At 39.2% G+C, this 22,988-nt stretch overlaps 1 protein-coding gene across 1 annotated transcript in view; it reads left to right on the top strand.

Annotated features, from left to right (window-relative positions):
* Window positions 1-22,988, top strand: part of dnah7 (dynein, axonemal, heavy chain 7) — a 181,672-nt gene that overhangs the window by 13,793 nt on the left and 144,891 nt on the right. Inside the window, exons 17-20 of the mRNA XM_037539674.1 lie at window positions 810-1,130; window positions 4,262-4,629; window positions 5,778-5,964; window positions 15,398-15,591. Coding sequence (XP_037395571.1) covers window positions 810-1,130; window positions 4,262-4,629; window positions 5,778-5,964; window positions 15,398-15,591 — 1,070 coding nt within the window. The remainder of the gene's footprint in view (window positions 1-809; window positions 1,131-4,261; window positions 4,630-5,777; window positions 5,965-15,397; window positions 15,592-22,988) is intronic.

The following is a 22,988-nucleotide window of genomic DNA, read 5'->3' as shown; positions in this document are numbered from 1 at the left end:
TAACCTTGATCTCAACCTCAACCAGAAACATAATCCTAAACCTGAATTTAATCTCAAACTCAACCCAAAATCTAATCCCAACCCTAACTTTAATCTCAACCTCAACCCAAAACCTTATTCCAACCCTAACTCGTCTTAAATTTAACCCTTGTCCCAATCCTAATCCTAACTCTTGTCTTAAATTTAACTCTTGTCCTAATCGTAACCCTAATTGCGATCCTAGTGTTACTGATTATTATTAACTGAGTTTCAGTGGGTAGACTGTTATCACTCTAAGCGTTTGTAGATAAGCTATAGACAAAAATAGAATTTTGCAATTACATTCAACAAATATTCAGCAGACAAGAAGTTTGAGATTTTTTTACACTGAACGATTTTACTCTGAGAGCCAGACACAGTCATAAAATCATAAAACTATTCGTGTCACTACACATTATGTATTATACAGTATTTAATGCAGAAACCTTTTAATTTGCTTCATAAGCCTTTGCTATAGTTTTTTTCTGATTACTATCAGTAGATAATGCTAATTTCAGATAGCACCTGAATGGGATTGTTAACATGTTAATGCCATGATAATGTGTTTGTGTATTCACATTTTAGCTTGCTTAAACAGTTGTAGTGCAGCCATGGATGTTTGACACTTGTGATAGACACTCAAGTAATGTTTTCTTACTTTGGATATTTACGACTCCCGCGGTAAAAGTTTCAATTGAAAGCATGTCTCTGAATCTTATCGTGGGAACCTGTTAGCCTGTTTTTCATAAATTCACCTTCATCTCACTTTGCCTCTGTTTTCGTCCACTAAGATCGAGGGCTTCAACTCGGAGGAAGAAGCATTCGGATGGCCCATCTCTCAGTACCCGCAGCGCAAAAAGGTCCAGGACCACCTGCTGCCATACCTGCGTCTGTACCAGACAGCCTCAGAGTTCCAAGCCCAGCACAAGCAGTGGCTCCATGGCCCCCTCGCCTCCGTTAACCCAGACAAGGTGGAGGGTGAAGTCAGCAACTTCTGGCGCACTCTCTACAAGCTGGAAAAGAGCTTCCAGGAGTCCCCCAAGGCCCTTCACATCGCCACCTGCGTGAAGACGGAGGTGGAGGCTTTCAAAGAGCACATCCCTTTAGTGCAGGTGCTGTGACTGGAACTAAATGTGCCATCTTTCTCAGATGAATATTCATTCGTCTAATGTAATGGGTCCCCGTGGTCTTCCTTGGCAATCTACCAGCCTCTATAGCTATTCAATACTTGGGAAATCTATTCAACTGGAAATAAACAAAGAAACACGCCTCAATAATGTGCACCTTCTCTAGCTGATGTTTGGAACGATAAGGTGAATGATCAGAGGATTATTTTTTAAAGTGGTTTATAAAAGTGAGTTTTACTTATGTTAAATAGGAATTCTCAGAGTTGGAATCCATAACAATATAACAATCATAATTATTCCAAAATGAAAGTTTTTCTTGACTCACATAAATGGTTCACCTCTATAGGAATATTGAAAATATACCATAAATTATCACTGCAGTATTAAAAGAGGTAAACACTGTTCAAGTTTTATACAGCTTAGAAGTTAACATTTTGTACAGTAGCATTCAAAAGTTTGCATACATTCATATAATAATTCTAGAAATTGAAATTACTACTGTCTGGGGCTATTTACCCTACTTCACAGCACAACTGAATAGCTTAAACTGAAAACATGATAAACATTTCACTAAGTCACTTGTAGTGAAGAACACCTAGTACACTGTGTGCACAATTATTAGGCAAGTCTTATTTTTGATGATTATTTTTATTAATGACCAGCTACAGTGCTCTCGGTTAATCCAAAATGTTAATAAACCTCAAACATGAATGTTTAAGGAAGTAAAACTGAAGTTTTGGCTTTCTTAGGAGAATATCTATATGTGCACATTTATTGGGCAACTATAATGGTGCAGAATTATTACGTAGCTAAATGAAAAACAAACATTTTCCCATCTCACTTTTTTAAGTCTGTTCAAGTGAGAATTATAAACAAACAACTCAAAGCTTTCCAATGAACATTTCTGAGAAATAAATAAAAAAAAAAAAATAGTGACCAATAGTGATAAGCCTTCCATTCATGGAGTCTGTCAGTGTCTTGATGTGTTGACGATCAACTTTTTGTGCAGCAGCAACCACAGCCTCCCAGACCCTGTTCAGAGAGGTGTACTGTTTTCCTTCACTGTAAATCTCCCGTTTAAGAATTGCCCACAAGTTCTCAATTAGGTTCAGGTCAGGTGAGGAAGGGAGCCATGTCATAAGTTTTTCATTTTTTACTGGCTAGCCATGCAGAGGAGTACTTGGATGCATGTGATGGAGCATTGTCCTACATAAAAATCATTGTCTTTTTGAAAGATGCAGACTTGTTCCTGTACCACTGCTTAAAGAAAGTGTCTTCTAAAAACTGTCAGTAGGCTTGGGAGTTGATTTTGAGCCCATCTTCAACCCGAAAAGGTCCAACCAGCTCATCTTTAATAATACCAGCCCATACCAGTACCCCACCTCCACCTTGCTGGCGTCTGACTCGAAGTGGAGCTCTGTCCCGTTACTGATGCAGCCACGGGCCCATCCATCTGGTCCGTCAAGAGTCACTCTCGTTTAATCAGTCCATAAAACCTTTGAAAAATCTGTCTTCAGATTCTTCTTGGACCAGTCTAGACACTTCAGCTTATGTGTCTTGTTCAGTGGTGGTCGGGTTTCAGCCTTCCTTACCTTGGCCATGTCTCTGAGCGCTAAACATCTTGTACTTCTTGATACTCCAGCTAGGTTGCAGTTCTGGAATATGACAGAACTGGAAGATAATGGGTTCCTGGTAGAGTCACGCTTGATTCTTCTCAAATCCTTGGCAGTTATTTTGCGTCTTTTTTTCTCAGCACGTAGAGACAAGACGGAATACATGTGTGTGAATGAAAGGGAGGCAGGTGGAAAGGTGAAGATGCAAGGAGTAGAGGTCGTAAAGGTGGATGACTTCAAATATCTTGGGTCAACCATCCAGAGCAATGGACAGTGTAGAAAAGAGGTGAAGAAGAGGGTGCAGGCAGGATGGAGTGGGTGGAGACGGTTGTCAGGGCTGATGTGTGACAGAAGGATAGCAGCAAGAGTGAAAGGGAAGGTTTACAAGACAGTAGTGCGTCCTGCTATGATGTATGGTTTGGAGACTGTGGCTCTGTCTAAAAGACAGGAGGCTGAGTTGGAGGTGGTGGAGATGAAGATGCTGAGATTTTCGATGGGAGTGACAAGGATGGACAACATTAGAAATGAGCAGATCAGAGGGACAGTGAAGGTGGAGCAGTTTGGAGATAAAGCCAGAGAGGCCAGGTTGAGATGGTTTGGACATGTGTTGAGGTGGAATAGTGGATATATTGGTCAAAGAATGTTGGAGATGGAGCTGCCGGGTAGAAGGAGAAGAGGTAGACCTCAGAGAAGGTTTATGGATATAGTGAAGGTGGACATTGAGATGGTTGGTGTAAAAGTAGAGGAGGCAGTGGATAGGGCAAGATGGAGGCAGATGATCCACTGTGGTGACCCCTAAAGGGAGCAGCCGGAAGAAGAAGAAGAAGAAGTTATTTATACACAGACATAAGGGTTGGGCAATCTGACTTATTTTGATATCTGAATGTCTGTAAGAGTTCATGAACTGATTTTGGCTGATTGCAGTTAACATAGGGCTGTGGCTTACCTTTTTGGGTGACAGTACTGATGTTGAACAAAATTTGTTTCATTATTTAAAAATGGGAAAATTGTTATATTTTAGAATGCTCATAAAGACTTGTTTTCTACAGATGTTCAGTGAATGATATGCTAATGCTTAGTTTATCAGAGAAATACATTTTAGCTGTTTCTGAACATCAGCCTAACCTACTTAATGATAATGCTGTGCTATCCCTTACTATCTCAGTAACATCCTTAACAACCTGCCCTTGTCAAGGCACCCTCAAAATATGTCTGTAGCACACACCAAAGAAGGCCTGCATAGAGTAAATGATGGTTTTGTCTTTGATCCGTTTTGGATTTATACCTGTCTGGAAGCAGACTCCTCAGGGGGTCTCAATCCACTAATTTGTTGCACACCAGGGTTTCCATGGCAGCGTTCTCACTTATTCTAAAGAACTGTGCTAACAGGGTTCATTTTAAGCTAAACCACGCAAAGAATGAACAAATTTAATTGAATCTAAACATAAATCTTGATTAAGTTAATGAAAAGCATACAATCTCTATAAATGTTTTTCCTTGCAGGTGCTGTGTAACCCAGGCTTGCGTGACCGCCACTGGGAATCCATGTCAGCAGTGGTGGGCTTCCCCCTCAAGCCTTCTGAGGAGGTGGCCTGCATCGCCCACTTCATCCCCCTGCGCCTGGAGGCCCATCTGCCCAGCTTTGAGAACATCAGCGAAGCTGCCAGTAAAGAGTACTCCTTGGAGAAGGCCATGGAGCGCATGGCCGGCGAATGGGCCAGCATGGAGTTCACCCTGCTGCCCTACCGAGAGACCGGAACCTCCATATTGTCCTCCGTAGACGAGATCCAGATGCTGCTGGATGATCACATTGTCAAGACTCAAACCATGCGTGGCTCACCTTTCATCAAACCCTTCGAGAGTGAGATACGGTAAGGCACAACCAGTGCATGTGTGTTTGTTCACACATAATACACATCTATGGAAAAGTTTGGGCATCCTTGGTTAAATTCCATGTTTTGTTAATTTTCTAAGTGAAAATAATGTAATACATCCTCAGTAGAGAACAAACTGAAATGTGGCAGATTTTACTGCATGGTTTCAGTTTATTTGCTCCGTTTAACAAATTGGAAGTAATGCATAAAATGTAAAATGTGCCATAACATTTACGCATGCTGCATTTTATGTTTTATTTTTTTCCCCAACATGTTAAATTCAGATAATAAACAGCAGTTGTGCCTAAAAGTGTTCTCTGTGGAGAATGTGTTCACTTATTTGTACTTACTTAACAAGTTTTTGACCAGTACTCCCCCAACATTTGCATGCAACTGTTTGTTTACAATGAACAGATGCAAAGGAAAGCAATGATTTAAAGGATTACTTTAAATGAATAGTTTGCTCAACAATGCTAATGTCCTTAGATGTGTAATAAGTATTGTTTCGATTGTATTGTTTTGATATGCATTTCACTTACATTGCTTAATATGCATAATTCAATTAAGCATAATTTCACACCTATGTGTTTAGCTATGTAATGAATTACATTGATGTTTCATAGTAGCTTTGATTTCACACTTCTGACATATTCCATCTGTTTCAAACGCAACTGAAAGATCTAAACAAGTAAAGGGTCTTTTATGTTTTTGTTAAACAAGATCGTAAAATATCTTCTATTTTATTTATGAACAAATGTGGCACATATTGTTTAGAATCTGCATTTTTGCCAGAGTTTCTCTGCATACGAGCTATGCAAGAGAAACAATTTAAATTAAATTACAGGGATGTCTGGCATGAACCTTTGAGGCATAGAGCTATGATTTATTCAACACTCTGCATATGTTAACAATCACTGTTTTTTTAAAGGCATTCACTGATTAAATCTAATATAGGTCAGCATTTTTTATTAAAAAAGGTGAAGCTTCCATTTATTAAATAGAGAAATAAATACCAGCATGAAGACTGAATACTCTTGTAACCTCTTGGACCAGCCCTAGTGTTCATATTAAAACCTCTATACAGCTGTGAATGGATAGATGGACAGATGATGAAGTTCTGTGTGGTTTTTGTGTTTGTGTCTCAGGGACTGGGAGGGTAAGCTGCTTTTGTTGCAGGAGATCCTTGATGAGTGGCTGAAGGTGCAGTCCACCTGGCTTTACCTAGAGCCCATCTTCAGCTCTCCAGACATCATGGCCCAGATGCCTGAGGAGGGGCGCCGTTTCACTGCTGTGGACAAAACCTGGAGGGATACCATGAAGCAAGTCAGCCTGGTGAGCCAGTGGTTTGCTTTAAACCTCAAACGCTAGTGCTATTCTGTACATATCTTGGTCAGAGAAGAATGCTAATTCACTGCAAATGATCTTTATCACATTGAATCTAGCTAATTCTCTGTCATTGCTAGCTAATATCAGGTGGACAATAAGGGTGCTAACTGACCAACATCAAGTAGATCAAGTGGAACATGTAGAAGTTGCTTGATTTTAGTCTTACAGAGCTTTGAGTGTGTAGAAAACCTCTGAAATAATTAATTTAGATAATAATTAATTATCATAATGAATTTGAGCTTTGCACTCAACCATACTGAATGTAAAGTGTAGCACATCAGGGGTTAAAATGCAGGATTTCAGCATTAACTTGAAGGTATTTACAATTGTCCTGGATTGTAGGGTAAAGAAATATTCAGAAAATTTTGTTTTTGTTATTTAACATACTGTTGGTGCACTTCAATGTTGAACCAAAACTAGTCGTCCCCAGACAGGTGTGCAATAAGCAAGATTTCTCTTAAACTAATGATAAGGGAAGAGAGAAACTAACTGTCACGCCTCATGCGGACTTCCCGGACTTCCCGGTGTTGTGAACTCCATTTCCCATGAATCCATGGGAGGACATGTGACTTCGGATTTCCCAGACTCATTGGAGTTCATATTAGACTCCATATCCCAGGAGACAACAGGGGATCGCGGGACTGGTGATGATCGGTCCCGAACCTATCAGCATTCACAGTCACCAGATTACTGAATATTTTCATCTGTGTTTACTTGTTATATGATCACCATAGTTTAGTATATAAGCCTGGGCTGTAGATAGGTTTAGTTGCGAAATATTGTTTTTCTTGTAAACTTGCTGAGCGTTCCTTCTGATTGCCTTTATCTGTTTTTGACTCTGACCTGTTCTTGTTTTTCTCGACCCTGAATTTTGCCTTGCCCTTTTGGTTTCGTTTGCTGGTTCTGGATTTGTGTGTTTGACCTCTTTTGCTTGTTTCTTCGACCTTGATTTTTGGATTGCCCTTTTGTTTAGTCTGCCTTGTGAGATGATCACCTTTGTGATCATCTACGTTCTTCTGGCTTTGACCCCCGTATGTACTTTGACTTTGACTTTACCTCACGTAAGTAAACCCACTTTTTTCACTTTAATCCATGGTCGTCTGGAACTTGCTGAATCCTCGAGCTAACAGTCACTCAAAATATCTGCATGACGACCTGAAAGCAGCAGAACAACAGTAACACAAAGAACAATAAGCAATGAACTGCTCCACAATCATCTCAGTTCCCACACCCCACACTAAACTCCTCTGCTGAAGAAGAAGCACAGACATTTATTCTCAAGAATTAAGACAAATCAGGACTGTTTTGGAACAGTTTTCACTGATCAGATGAAACAAAAGTAGTACTCTTTGGCAAAGATTCAGTTCATTGTGTTTGGGGAAAGAAGGATTGTGTGTTTGATCCCAAAAAGACTCGCAGTAAAGTATGAAGGTGGGAGCATCATGGTATGAGGCTGCTCATGTGTACACGATTTTGGAGAATTACACACCATTGAAGGACACATGAAGGAGCGATGTACCAGGCAATATCAGAGGACAATTTAATCTTATCAGCCAAAAGAGTAAATCTGGGAAGAAGATGGATGTTTCGACAAGACATGCCCCATACATTCCCTATACATGCAGCCAAAATAATTAAAGAATGGTTTCTAAAGAAGATGAAGGTGCTTGCATGGATTAGCCAAAGCAATGACTGAATCCCTCTGAAAATGGAACTGAAGATGGTTTGCTGAGAGGAATGGGCTGAAACTGAAATTTAATGCTGCAAATTATTTCTTACTGTACATGTTTTTTTTTCAATATCAATCCTTTTTCATATTTATAAATGCAAAGTAAAAAGACGGGGAAGTTTGAAGTGGATAAATGAGCTGGAAGTATTTTAAATAACAAAAGCAAAAGTGTCTGAGTACTTGCTTCCCAGCATTGTATTAATCACAACCCTTTTTATATACAGTCTCCTCATTCCACAGGTGCATTCATATTTGAAAGTGGAAATTAGGTTTAGTGCTTTTTCTGCTATTTTCAGAACCATAGAAGCCTAAAGCTTCAATCGAATTGACATGCTTATTTCTTTTTATCTGCCATGGTATTTTCCTGAATGCTCAACATTTTGTATGTCAACAGTGTGTATGTCAGCATTCAGTCACAGCTGGGTTTGTTCTACCTAAAAACTACAAACAAAATAATAAGTATTATGTACAATTTTCCTCCTTTATTAATCACTACACAACTTACATATACGGCATTTGGCTGACGCTCTTATCCAGAGCGACTTACAATTTGATCATTTTACTTAGGTAGGCCAAGGAGTCTTGGAGTTAGGAGTCTTGCCCAAGGACTCTTATTGGTATAGTGTAAGGTGTTTGCCTAGGTTGGGATTGAACCCCAGTCTACAGTGTAGAAGGCAGAGGTGTTAACCACTACACTAACCAACCACCAAATCAGGCAAAGAAAGTAGGGAATGAACTTGCTTCAGAAATGGGTTCATTCTTTAGTGCAAGCCCAAAAATCTATAACAAAACAGTTTCACTATCACTTTTGATTTGAATAATACTATATTGTACTAAACTGAGACTACATGATATGGACAAAGTCCAATATGCGATTATACCGTAAAATGCTCGCGTCACATAGGATATAATTGGCTAACACTTGCTTCCTAGAATTGTCATGTGATAAAAATTGATATCATATATGCACACAAAATGCCTGCCGCCCTTTACATTGTTTGTGAATTTCATAATAAATGGACCAAAAGAAACAACCCAAAATGACTTTGAAAAAATTCTGGTTCCATTGACTTACATTAAATTTATAGTGTGTATATGTATATGTATATGTACACTTTAAATTTAAAGTGTGTATATGTATATGTATATGTATGTAGTGAAGGTGGACATGGAGAGGAGGCAGTGGATAGGGCAAGATGGAGGCAGATGATCCACTGTGGCGACCCCTAAAGGGAGCAGCCGAAAGAAAAAGAAGATGTATATGTATATGTATATGACTGGGAAATTCAAATAAGAAACCAACTTCACCTATCAATAATTCAATAATTTCTCACTTTATTGAGATAATTTGTGATTTATTAAGGAGACATAACATTGGACAGTCCTAGATTGGACAAAGGGCTCATTTTCATTACATATTAGATATCAATTTTGCAAAGGCAGTGATGAACAGATGATATGTTGTGCAGCCCTATACAAAACTATGGAGTAGAAATACAGTTGGTTATGACAGTAGAGACAGTATGTGGGCTATTGACTGTACCTGTTTGGAGCTGTGTGTTTTAATCAGTCTTACTTTACTGTCTCAGACATGCACACCACTCTTCATCTCAAAATTCTTTAGGGTGCAATCACTGTCCTCAGCTGCTATGAAATGAGACACATCGATAGCCTATCTGTTGTCCTTCTCAAAAAAAAAAAAAGCCACAGGGAGCGCCATCAAATAGAAATTATAGATTTTGTCTGGGGGACTCAACCCTGGCGCATCATGGAGAAAATGAGATCACCGCAAAGGAAGGGGGTGCAGACAAACCTCCTGAGTGTGTGTGTGAGTGTGTGTGTGTGTGTGTGTGTGTGTGTGGGAGGATGTTCGATTCTTTAAATATCAAATGATTACATTGTGACTTGCAATTTCAGCTGCGTCTACTTCTAATGGCTTCCTTCCGAACAAACAAATAAGCAAACAAATGCTTAATAAAACAGATGAGACTTTGGAGACAGCTGGGATGCATCTGGTACAGGACAACCTTGACAGTTTGATTCAGTTGCAGACATGGTACAAGCTGGAACTATCAAGCTGGAGCGACACGATCCCATAAGTCACTTATCGACACCACCACATGGTGTCTCTCTTTACCCACCGCTCTCAGCTGTGCTCTCCCTTTGTGGAGTAGGAAGATAAAATGCCTGGCAAATGAATTCAAAAACACAAGCCTTTTAATTAAGCCTCGCACCTCTCCACGATCTCCTCCTCTCTTCACAAAAGCCGTGCATTGCTCTCAGATAAGTGTCAGAAAGTGAAAATGCTGCGTTTTGAATGCCAGCCTAGCGTCCGTACCTGCCACGGCTTCAAAGAGGAGCTGGTTAAATGAGAAAGAGTGCAATAGGGAGGAAAAAAGGCTCCACGCAGGCTGCTTTGCGATTACAGCAGGAATGTGAGGGCCTTCTGCTGAAACATTTCTTTTTCAAAGCTTAAAGGAGTAGTTAATGTATTCGCCTCTTCTCTGTTTGGAGGTGATCAGCCAGGACATGTTAGGTTTACAAAGTTTGCCTCTTCAGTTTTGCAGTGGAGCTATGAGTCTAAAGAAGCTAGCAAGTATCAGCTTACACTGTGCCTTTTAGCATTCACCAAACTGCATGCCTTAAACATGCTTCAAACTGTGTGTACATGTTAAGTAATCTCCTGTAATATACAGACAACATGCAAGCTTCAAGACTGCTGTTAATACTGAGCTTAGTGTTTAGTAAGGATGTACATTTGAATTGGTTTAAAATCAAAGCCAATCCAGGAATATTTTAAGGTGCATTTAAAAGTGAGTTATGCATTTTCAGGCAATATGAAATCATGTTTACAATGTTTTAATGACAGGGGACCAACCTTGGGAGCCTACTTACAACAATTCAAATGTACAACATAGTGGTAAAGTACACCTGCAGTTAAAGTTACCATATTCTTATGATATTTTATGGCTTGTAAATCCATATTTAAAGCTACATTATGTATTTAGGGACCTCTCTGGTGGAAATGTTTGTTTGCACAGAACCTGCGTATGAGCATTTTGTTACAAGGGTTTTGTTTTGGTGCCCTTCCCCGAGTGCCTGAAACTGATGATTGAAAAAGAATTGAAATAGAACTCAGTCATAACGTCTGAGTATGTGGCGAATACTATTGTCTACTATTGTCAACATATCTTTATCTGTATGATGTTGATTCTGAGATCTTTTTAAGCCTGTATGTGTGGCATCAATATGCAAAAACTCCCAAACCGTACTATTGTATTATTAAACACAATGAAATTGAAATATGTTACATTTTTTGTTTGATCTGCATGTTGCTCCAAATGTGACTTGCAAGATTTGAACTCTCGATTTGCTTAAACAGCAACTATATGTGTTTGGCTTTAATTAAAATTTTATTTGGAAAATGTAAGAATCTGAAATCTCTTTCACAGCAGCATTGTGAAAGAAACTAAACTATATTTCTGAAAGTATTCACTCATCCATCCAAATCATTGAATTCAGGTGTTCCCTGGCCACAGTTGTATAAAACCAAGCACCTAGGCATGCAGACTGCTTCTAGTACTCTTAAACATTTGTGAAAGAAGGGGTCGCTCTCAGGAGCTCAGTGAATTCCACCGTGGTACTGTGATAGGATACCACCTGTGCAGCAGTCCAGTCGTGAAATTTCCTCGCTACTAAATATTCCACAGTGAACTGTCAGTGCTATTATAACAAAGTAGAAGCTATTGGGAACATTTTTTTTACTGCAGCATAATAAAGTAACTGGTAGCCAAATCATCAAGTAGGTCAGTGAAACTGGATCATAAGCTAAACACTTCTTAAAATGATCATTCATTTTAAAAGGTAAATATTAGGTTGTTTTAGTATCAGCTGATCCTCAAAATTTTAAGTACTCCTGTTGTATTATGGGCCAAAAACTGCATTGGGACACCCCTGGTTTTTAGAGTTGCAGTGTCCATGTTTATACATCCAACCCCAATTCCAATGAAGTTGGGACATTGTGTAAAACATAAATAAAAACAGAATACCATGATTTGCAAATCCTTTTCAACCTATATTCAATTGAATACACTACAAAGACAAGATATTTAATGTTCAAACGGATAAACTTTTTTGCAAATATTCGCTCATTTTGAATTTGATGTCTGCAACACGTTTCAAAGAAGTTGGGACAGGGGCATGTTTACCACTGTGTTACATCACCTTTCCTTTTAACAACACTCAACAAGCATTTGGGAACTGAGGACATGAATTGTTCAAGCCTTGTAGGTGGATTCTTTCCCATTCTTGCTTAATATAAACTTCAGTTGCTCAACAGTCCGGGTTCTCCGTTGTTGTATTTTGCTCTTCATAATGCACCATACATTTTCAATTGGAGACAGGTCTGGACTGCAGGCAGGCCAGTCTAGTACCCACACTCTATTACTACGAAGCCACGCTGTTGTAACACGTGCAGAATGTGGCTTGGCATTGTCTTGCTGAAATAAGCTGGGACGTCCCTGAAAAAGACATTACTTGGATGGCAGCATATGTTGCGCCAAAACCTGTATGTACCTTTCAGCATTAATGGTGCCTTCAGAGATGTGCATGTTACCCATGTCATAGGCACTAACACACTCCCACACCAACAGAGATGCTGGTTTTTGAACTTTGCGCTGATAACAATCCAGACAGTCCTTTTCCTCTTTGGCCCAGAGGACACAGCGTCCATGATTTCCAAAAACAATTTGAAATGTGGACTCGTCAGACCACAGGACACTTTTCCACTTTGCGTCAGTCCATCTCAGATGAGCTCGGGCCCAGAGAAGCCGGCGGCGTTTCTGGGTGTTGTTGATATATGGCTTTCACTTTGCATGGCAGAGTTTTTACTTGCACTTGTAGATGGAGCAACAAACTGTGTTCAGTGACAATGGTTTTCCGAAGTCTTCCTGAGCCCATGTGGTGAACTTTGTCCCATCCTTGCTTATGAACGACTGAGCCTTTCAGGGATGCTCCCTTTATACACAATCATGACACTCACCTGTTTCCAATTAACCCGTTCACCTGTGGAATGTTCCAAACAGGTGTTTTTTGAGCATTCCTCAACTTTCCCAGCCTTTTGTTGCCCCTGTCCCAACTTCTTTGGAACGTGTTGCAGGCATCAAACTTCATTGGAATTGGGGTTGTAGTAATGTATCATTCTCTGAGAGAAACCACATAGACAAGTCTATTTGAGATTACTTAACAAAACTGATAACTGCAGTTTGCGTAGTGCTAATTAGAGCAGTATTTTTCCATTACCTGTTAACTACATTAGCATCAAGTATTTTAAATACCCAACATTTCTTTGCGTTCTAGCATATCGTTCCTAAATCATGTGACTGTATTTTCTGTGTAAATGCAAAGATTGGATATAATCAGACAATACTCAACTTTAAAATTCCAGGATTGGATCAGGGTCCATCAAACTTGCTCAGGACATAATTCAAGTAGAGATGTCAGTTTGTGTACAGTGTACTATGTCTTAAAGTGTTAGAAACCAAATTAGAAAGACTGAGATGACTTAACAGCACTGATGGGGCATTCAGCTTGCACAGTGCTAATAAGTACTTTATAAGCATTCATTGCTTGTTGGCCTTATACCTTCAGTGCAAAACTAAAGATGCAAACTTTAGACATCCAACATTTCTTTGCTGTTTGACTGCCTTTGGCGTAAGTGGAAGGTTATGTATTTTTTGTTGGCCAAACTATTCCTTTAAAGCAGTTTAAAGCTCACTTGGATGTCATTACCCGCAACATAATGAGTGTATAATTACAATAGCCTTTGATATCTTGGCCTAAAGAAATGTCAGCTGCGTACCAATGAGCACGTGGCTCGGCTTTGTCTGTCCACGGCGAATCGTCTCTGATTATTTTATTTCTTCATTTAATGCGAGGGGGGCATTAATCTCTTTACGTTGTAGGCAGCTGCTCCCTCCGATCCGCCGCAATGTCCTGTGACTCCGGGTAATAAAACGGGCTTTCTAATCTTGCCTCTCCACGCTCTCTTCCATTACACTCACCCAATAGCTTCTTTTCACGCTTTAAAAAAGATGATTTGGAGGAGGCTTTGGCGAGCGCCATGGTCATTACCGCCCCTTCATTACCCACTCAAAGACTCCCCCCTTTCAGAGGCCGTGTTTTTTTTTTTTTTGTTGTTGTTGTTGTGTTCCAGAAGCGATCTTCGACACTTCAGCTTCAGTCACCGTGGGAAATAGAAAATCAATAGCAATCAGAAATGGAGGGAAGGAGGAGGTGCAATTATTATCTGCTAGACTTTGGTCAAAAGCATCTACGTGGAGAAGAGAGGGAAAGAGGAAGGCCAGAAAGGAAGGAGCGTTTCTAATCGTTTCCTATGTCTCAGATGACGGACAGACCTCTGACTCAACCCTTTGGAAGGAGGTTGAAAAGCACCGGATTGAATTAGTTTGTGGTGGTGCGTGAAACACCTTCACAACACAACCTTTTTTTGACTTAAAAGAAGTGGATTTGACACAACTGTGTTTTTGAAATTAAAGCTCCCATCTGTGTCGATCCTCCACTGGCCCTTTTTTCATCTCTTGGGAATTTGTCTGAACTGTTGGGGCCCAGTAGTTGAAAGAGCTACAGTGGAAACACTGAGGCTTTTCAGAGCATCGGTTTGTGTCTTGTTTTGAAAGAGTTCTCTCTCAGCAAACTGTAACTAAACTTTATGCCACGCTTCATTTCATACAGAAAAGGGTCATTGTGTAAATGTGGCTGTGCTGTGCATGTTTAGATGTTTAAAGTTTAGATGTTTAAGGTTTAGATGTTTAAGGTGTCTTACTGGGTTGACTAATATTATTTGTCAGTGTTTTAGATAAACATGCATTTTTAATTACAGTTAACAAACTTTAAATTGGCTTGACAAAGCTGTTGCTATAAAATCCCAAGTGGTTACTAAAACCATGCTATGGTATCCCAGGTGGTTACTAAGTGTTGCTAGACCATTGCAGTGTTATCCCAGTTGATTGCTAAGGTTTTGCCTAGGCTGTTGATACAGCATCCAGGGAGTTGATAAGGTGTTGCTATACAATAGGGGTGGGAGTCTTTAGGCACTAAAGGCACTAAATATTGGATCATTTTCCTCAATAAACAAATGATCAAGTATAATATTTTTGTGTCATTTGCTTAACTGGGTTCTCTTTATCTACTTTTAGGACTTGTGTGAAAATTTGATGATGTTTTAGGTCATATTTATGCAGAAATATAGAAAATTCTAAAGAGTTCACAAACTTTCAAGCACCACTGTATGTTATCCCTGGTAGGATGCTAAGGTGTTACTAGGTTGTTGCTATGATATCCCAGGTGGTTGCCAGTAAGTGTGTATATATGTGCTAGTATGTGGAACTGACTCAAAAGCACCACTCCATTTACCTATAGACTGTACAATCCTGCAAAGTTTCATAAGTTGGCTTCTTGATAAGTGGAGACATTACTTACAAAAATAAATGTGCTATTGATTAAAAGTGTTAAATCTTCATGTTGCAGCAAGCTATGAGTGAGATAAAATATTTGTAAACTAACTCTTAAAATCACAGTTATAGCTAGTGATAACAAAAGAATGAAATAATTTTATGTCTTTTGTCTTAGGACAAGCACGTCCTGGCAGTTGTGGCTATAGACAAGATGCTGGAGAAGCTGAAGAAAAGCAACGAGTTTCTGGAGCTCATTTTGAAGGGCCTGAACGAATACCTGGAAAAGAAGAGACTCTTCTTCCCCCGTTTCTTCTTCCTGTCCAACGATGAGCTGCTGGAGATCCTTTCAGAGACTAAGGACCCAACCAGGTACAGCAGTAGAGCCACAGAGAGAGCACCAGTCACACTTTATAAAGTTCTTGGTATGGAGAACAGTTGGATGGGCCTTATGATAATGTGTTTTTGGATCAATTATTTGATGGAATAAATTGATGGAAATTCATTGTTTTTGTTTCACTGCAGTGAAATAATTAAAGAGAGAAATAAGCAATGAGTTTGAAACTGGAGAGGAGTGCTGATGAATTTTCAAATAGTCATAAAATGACTACTATATATAAATAAAGGCTACCGCACACCAGACCAGAGCTTTTCTTTGTGCTCTACTATACTATAGATTCAATGGACACCTGTTAGTGAATGTATCATGTTTGATATCAGCTAACTAACTCTTCATACACTCGAAAGATATGAGGTGAAATGAGTTATGATGTGACTGGGCTTGCAATGTAGAGGAGGTGAAAAAAAGATGCTTAGCATTTGTCTCTTTATCTTAATGACTTAAATTTCAAGCCAAGTCACCTACTATGGATTTGTGATTTGGGTGTAATATAGCACAGTGGAAGTGAGATGTGAGCATTACTTTTTTTTTCTGATGTTTCCAGCATGCGTTACCCAGTAGAGTTAAGCCTGTGTGGAACCTTTATGTTTGGGTTTTTTTTTTATATTATTCAAATTACACCTTACAAATTTGGTACAATGTTCTACAGTATGACTGGTTACAACCATTATTTCCAACCCTTAGGACAATACGGTTCAAGTCAGAAAAACCATTGCTTCTTCTTAGAAAAAATTTATAAAACCTGGCAGAGAACCCTGTACCGTTTTCATTTATAACTTGGAGCATATCAGATCTTTTGACAGTTTTTGACTGATTTGGGCAGCTTTTGTCCTGATTAATTGGTTTCCTTTTTGTTTCTAAATCGCTAGATAATTGGGCAAAAATCAATAGACCACATGTCAGAATTACTGATTCCGGATGTACCTTTTCTTCCAGTTTATTTACTGAATCGTAAAAGGTGATGCAAGGCTGGGTCAATTTTTGTCGTGTGGTGCTGCAAACTTTACAGTTTCTTAGACAGTAGATCTGGCTGGGTGAAGCCTGGCATAGGAAAATTGGTTTTACAACAGATGGGCGACTAGTCTGGGGACTGTTTTTTTTTTTTTTTATCTCTTCCCAAACCCCATCACTAATAGTAGCTTACTCCCAGAATTGGACAGACTGGTTTAGACCTTCTGCATGCCGGTGAAAAATGAACGTTTCACTGAAAGATATCCTGATAGATGAGACATGACTTAAGCAACAGCTTTTTACAGAAGTTGCAAGACTATGTGAACTATGAACCATGTTGCTGTAGCCAAAGATATTTTTTTTCTCAGCCAAGCTAAGATAGGAGGACGTTATATAACAAACCTGCATGCTTAAGAAAGCGTAGGAATTCGTGCTATCCCTGCGGTCTGTTTTGAAGGTGTGACTCCTCATAAAGGCCAATATCTAAAGCCTTTTGGTTTCAGAGGGATAAGAGCTTGGAAGACAGTAGACTTCTGTGACTAACTACAGCAAAACTCTATATAGGCATTATATAACTGTGTGTACATGTGATCTTGCTGCTAACTTTGCCAGGATGATTGTCAAACCCTCTCCAGCAGAAGTCCCATATTGTGACATTTGCAGTGTTTTTGTTCCATATCCATAATCATCTCTCATATCAAAACAACACTCACTTTACTGAGCACAGAGCATTCATCCGTCTCTCCATAATGTCTGTTTGTTGGCATTTTTGATAAAACATTTTACTTAGTTTTCATTATAATCAGAACTCAAAAGTTTTCACCTAGTTGGATAAGTAAATAAGATTTCACTCTGACTCACTGGTTCCTTAAACTAAAAATAAAGGGTTCTTTGAAGTAACAACATAGAACAACCACATTTCCCTGAAGAACTTTTCCATTGCTCTTTGAAGAATTCTTCTTGTAAGTGAGAAGTGAAAACATATGTATATATTATATATATATATATATATATATATATATATATGCTGTATTGCCAAGCCAGAAGTATTCACTCAGCCATCCATTGAATTCATCATTGAATTCATGTGTTCTAATCACTTACGTGGCCACAGCTGTATAAAGCCAAGCACCTAGGCTTGCAGACTGCTTCTACAGACATGAGTGAAAGGATGGGTCACTCTCAGGAGTTCAGTGAATTCCAGCGTGGTACTGTGATATGACTGTGAAATCCAGTCATGAAATTTCCTCTCTACTAAATATTCCACAGTCAACTGTCAGTGGTATTATAACAAAGTGGAAGCGATTGGGAACGACAGCAACTCAGCCACGAAGTGGTAGGCCACGTAAAATGACAGAGCGGTCAGCAGATGCTAAGGTGCTTAGTGGGCAGAGGTTGCCAACTTTCTGCAAAGTCAATTGCTACAGACCTCCAAACTTCATGTGGCCTTCTGCTCAAGAACAGTGCGTAGAGAGCTTCATGGAATGGGTTTCCATGGCCGAGGACTCTAGAGCAGTGCAGACATGTTCTCTGGAGTGACGAATCACACTTCTCTGTCTGGCAATCTGATGGACAAGTCTGGGTTTGGTGGTTGCCAGGAGAATGGATCTTGTCTGACTGCATTGTGCCAAGTGTAATTCCAGTTCAAGTGAAAGGAACTCTTCAGTATGTAATGCTTCAGTACCAAGAGATTTTGAACAATTTCATGCTCCCAATTTTGTGGGAACAGTTTGGGGATGGCCCCTTCCTGTTCCAACATGACTGCGCACCAGTGCACAAATCATGGTCCATAAAGACATGGATTTTCTGAAGTGTTCCTGAGCCCATGTGGTAAAATCCGTTACAGAATGATGTTGGTTTTTAATGCAGTGCCGCCTGAGGGATTGAAGGTCACAGGCATTCAATGTTGGTTTTCTGCCTTGCCGCTTACTTGCAGAGATTTCTCCTGATTCTCTGAATCTTTTGATGATATTATGGACTGTAGATGATGAAACCCCTAAATTCCTTGCAATTGCATGTTGAGAAACGTTGTTCTTAAACTGTTGGACTATTTGCTCATGCATTTGTTCACAAAGTGGTGAAACTCACCCCATCCTTGCTTGTGAACGACTGAGTCTTTCAGGGATGCTCCCTTTATACCCAATTATGACACCTGTTTCCAATTAACCTGTTCACCTGTGGAATGTTCCAAACAGGTGTTTTTTGAGCATTTGTCAACTTTCCCAGTCTTGTTTTTCCCCTGTCCCAACTTCTTTGGAATGTGTTGCAGGCATCAAATTCAAAATTACTGAATATTTGCAAAAAACATTAAAGTTTATCCGTTTGAACATTAAATATCTTGTCTTTGTAGTGTATTCAACTAAATATAGCTTGAAAAGGATTTGCAAATAATCATATTCTGTTTTTATTTATGTTTTACACAACGTTCCAACTTCATTGGAATTTGGGTTATACAACAACGGAGACTCCAGACTGTTGAGCAACTGAAGTTGTACATCAAGCAAGAATGGGAAAGAATTCCACCTACAAAACTTAAACAATTAGTGTACTCAGTTCCCAAACGCTTATTGAGTGTTGTTAAAAGGAAAGGTGAAGAAACACAGTGGTAAACATGCCCCTGTCCCAACTTCTTTGGAATGTGTTGCAGGCATCAAATTCAAAATGAGTGAATATTTGCAAAAAACAATATAGTTTATCCGTTTGAACATTAAATATCTTGTCTTTGTTTTGTGTTCAATTGAATATAGGTTGAAAAGGATTTGCAAATCATCATATTCTGTTTTTATTTATGTTTTACACAATGTCCCAACTTCATTGGAATTGGGGTTGTACTTGCTATGTCTGGAAAACCTTTAACACTGAAAGAATCTGCTCATGGTGTAAAGATTATATACCAGTTTAAGCTGGTGTAGACAGCTTAACCTTATATGGATGATAGCCTTATATAAAGTTAATAGATGATGTTAAATAAAAGATAAAAGTTTAGTCAAATCATTACGCTTTCTGTTAAAGTCTACTGGGCTTGAGGTGGGTTTGGTTATGTACTTGGTCTGCTTAATAAAGTTACTGCATAGATAACATGGTTAAGCACTACTAAAGGGAGTCTCATCTGAACAGCACCAGTTTTATATAAATGCTAGTTACCGGTAAACAGAGATTTGGATGATTCTAAGTTTTAACATGCCAGACAACTTTGCTTATTATCCAGTCAAACTAGCTCATTTGTACCAACTAGCATTCTCTAAACTTGCATCAGTGAAGCTTCAGTGAGCTGGAATGAATTTGTGGGAATGTGTATGAAGCCATTTAGGCATTCTTGCTAAGCTTACGTTAGCTTCTAGTCCTAACAAGCTTATTAAAGCAAAAGTAATCTAAGCTAACAGCTCCACAGATGAATATACAGGTTTACCCGCTCAGGCCCACTTCTTGATACTTGCATTAATGAAGCTTCAGTTAGCCAGAATAAACCTTGTGGAAAAGAGGATGAAGCTGAAGTTGGCTTCGTATTCAAATTTTCCGTTACATCTTAAATGGCCCTACACTAATATTCTGGTGCCTGTGCAAATGCTACATCATTTGAGATGAAACAGAAAATGTGGATGAAAAGCCAACTTCAGCCTTGTGCAACAAAGAACAATACATTCAGATGCTTTGAAAGGAAAACTTTATGTCTGCTTAACTGGTTATGAATGGTTCATTTTCAATGATTGATGACCACAGTAATGATTTTCTAAGTACATCACTCTGAGTTTGCCCTCATCCTGTTGCCTGCTCAAGCTTGAACTCCCTTCAGCAGCCTCGTTATGTGAAATCTGATGGTAAAATGAGTTCAAACACTATTCAGCTGTGATCATTTGTCAAGCTAACCGGTATTTGTACTGTCAGCATACAAATTTTCATCATATCATTATATTCTGTTAAAATAAAGTATGTTTGGGGTGGTTTAATGCCATCCAGATGACATCTTCTTCAAGGAAGGTCTTGATTATTTCAGCAAGACAATGACAAACCACATTCTGCATGTATTACAACAGCATTGCTCCCTATTAAAAGAGTCTGGGTGCTAAACTGGCCTGCCTGCAGTCCAGACCTGTCACCATTGAAAACATTTCTGATATGAAATGATAACATTCTTGTAATACTCTCATTAGCATATTTTAGTATATTGGACTGTGATGGGCTCAAGCTCATTGGCTAGATAATTGGCTGATAATTTTTTTTAGATGCGAAAAGTTTGTGTTTTCAATGGTGAAATGTGAATATGATGACACAATATTTGTCTATATAATCAGATAATCATAATAGCCATCCAAGATGAGAACCATTTAAAAAAAGGATATTTTTGAGTCAAGAGGGTCTAAAAAATATAACTGCAAAGAAATATCATACAAATTTGTTCCCTCACTAAAGGTACTGAAGACATACGCTTGAGGATACCAGTTTAGTTTTTTGGGTCCTGAAAAACATCTATCCTCTCCATTTTTGCTTTGATATTATACTTAAACAGGGGTACCAGAAAATTCACTAGTGTTTGTAAAGCTTTGGAAGGGTCTTGGATGGGTCACAGAGACGATAGACTCAATCTGTAATTCTCTGACCTAAAGTTGGTCCCGAGTAGGATCCTACATTGGTTTGGTATATCACCCAACAATTGCTCCTAAAAAGCAAAGCCTTTCAGAGCATGGGGGTTTATTTTTCAACACCCTAGTTTTTAAGGCATGTCTCGAAGCACAGCCAACAACCCGTTCTGCCTACACTGATGGCGAGTTAGGCAAAACCGATCTCTCTGCTGCCCATGCTGCGAGTCCTCAGCAGGACCAGAGGAGCAAGGACATGTAAAAAGCAATTTAGCGGTGCCTGGCCTTGGAAAACTCATTTTGAGCCTCTGAAAATCCTGTACTTACTGTGGGAATTTAATTATAGAATCTCTTCTTCTCCCTGTGACATTCTGGCCTACTTCCTCTGCCGCAGCTCCCCTGAGCAGGGCCTTGGCTGATAAGCAAGCCTTGTCTTATTTCACCCAAGGTATTTGTTTAATAATGAATGTGTGTGCAGACAAAGGGACTTTTTGCCTCCACAAATCTTGTATTCGCTTGGTTAAGCTCTCTCTCTCTCTCTCTCTCTCTCTCTCTCTCTCTCTCTCTCTCTCTCTCTCTCTCTCTCTTTCTCTCCCTCCCCGTCCCCTCTTTCTTTTCTTTCTAGTGCTCTCTCTTGATTGTGCTCTCTTCCTCCCTCATTCATATCTGTCTCTCTCTCTCTCACACACACGCACTCCCGTTATCCCTTTGTCCTCCCCACTGTCATTGCATCTGAGAATTCTACCACATTTGCTCATCCATTCCCAAGCTTTTCAGAGAGCCGAATTTTGAAAAGTACCTCACAGTGCAGCTCATTATGCAGGTGCGTGGGTTGGTATTCTTCAGACTAAAGGAGGGAAGCCAGGTTAAATGAGCATAGAATTTGATGGTGACACCAATTCTGCTCTTCTGTCCGACTGAAAACAGTGACTTTTTAAGGGAGGTAAAAAAGTTTCGCTCAGTTGTATTAGTTGACCGATGGATCACCAAGTGTTTAGAAAGTCCTAAACATTGCATCTCCCATAACCTTTTCCTCTTCCAGTCTTAGTGTTGTCTCTTTGGAAGATAATTTCAGATGGTGTGGAAGTTAACACCAAGAACCTCTTAGTTAAAGATTTTTCAGCAGTTGTTCAGAGTGGTTTGGTGTGAAGTCAGAATTGTTTAAAGCGGTCTTGATAGGAACCAGACATCCACATCTAAAAGGTCCCTGACAGAAAGTTATTATGTGAAATAGTTACGAATACACTGCCTGATTCATAAGCGTATTGGGGCAAATGCAGGGTGTTGTCAGGCAAAATAATACCCAGTGAAAACTTATTCGTTTCAGATTTTCCACTATTTTACTATCATCAACTTTACAAATAAAAACTCAGGAGACACGTGTAAGTTCACTGGAGGTTTTGGATAGTATTTAAAATGGCTATACTTGTCTTGTAGACATGGTGACCCCTGGTTCCTATCAACACCACTGTAAAGAAATCTGATTCTCTACAATGAACCGTTTCACACCAAACTACTCAAAATGACATCTCATTTAAAAGTCAATTCATCTTATTTTTATACAGGTAAACACATGACACCTACATAAGATGTCAATGACAACTGACATGAACCAACATAAACATTTATAAACATAAATTCGGATAGCTGTCTTCTGCCAAAAAGACTGCTTTTGTTAACTTTGATGTTGTCCATGTAGTGTAGCTTAAATCTTTTAAATGGTAAAAGGAAGAACTAGATAGAACTGTATGTTCAAATCAAAAATCCTTCATAAAATGTAAAAAAAAAATGGCACTCTTGTTTTCGTGAAACATGCTATAGTTTAGATTACATTTAATAAG

Source organism: Pygocentrus nattereri, chromosome 6, assembly GCF_015220715.1.
Source record: "Pygocentrus nattereri isolate fPygNat1 chromosome 6, fPygNat1.pri, whole genome shotgun sequence".
Classification (NCBI taxonomy): Eukaryota; Metazoa; Chordata; class Actinopteri; order Characiformes; family Serrasalmidae; genus Pygocentrus; species Pygocentrus nattereri.
Note: the sequence above shows the minus strand (reverse complement) of the source record. Positions and strands in the feature narration are given on the sequence as shown.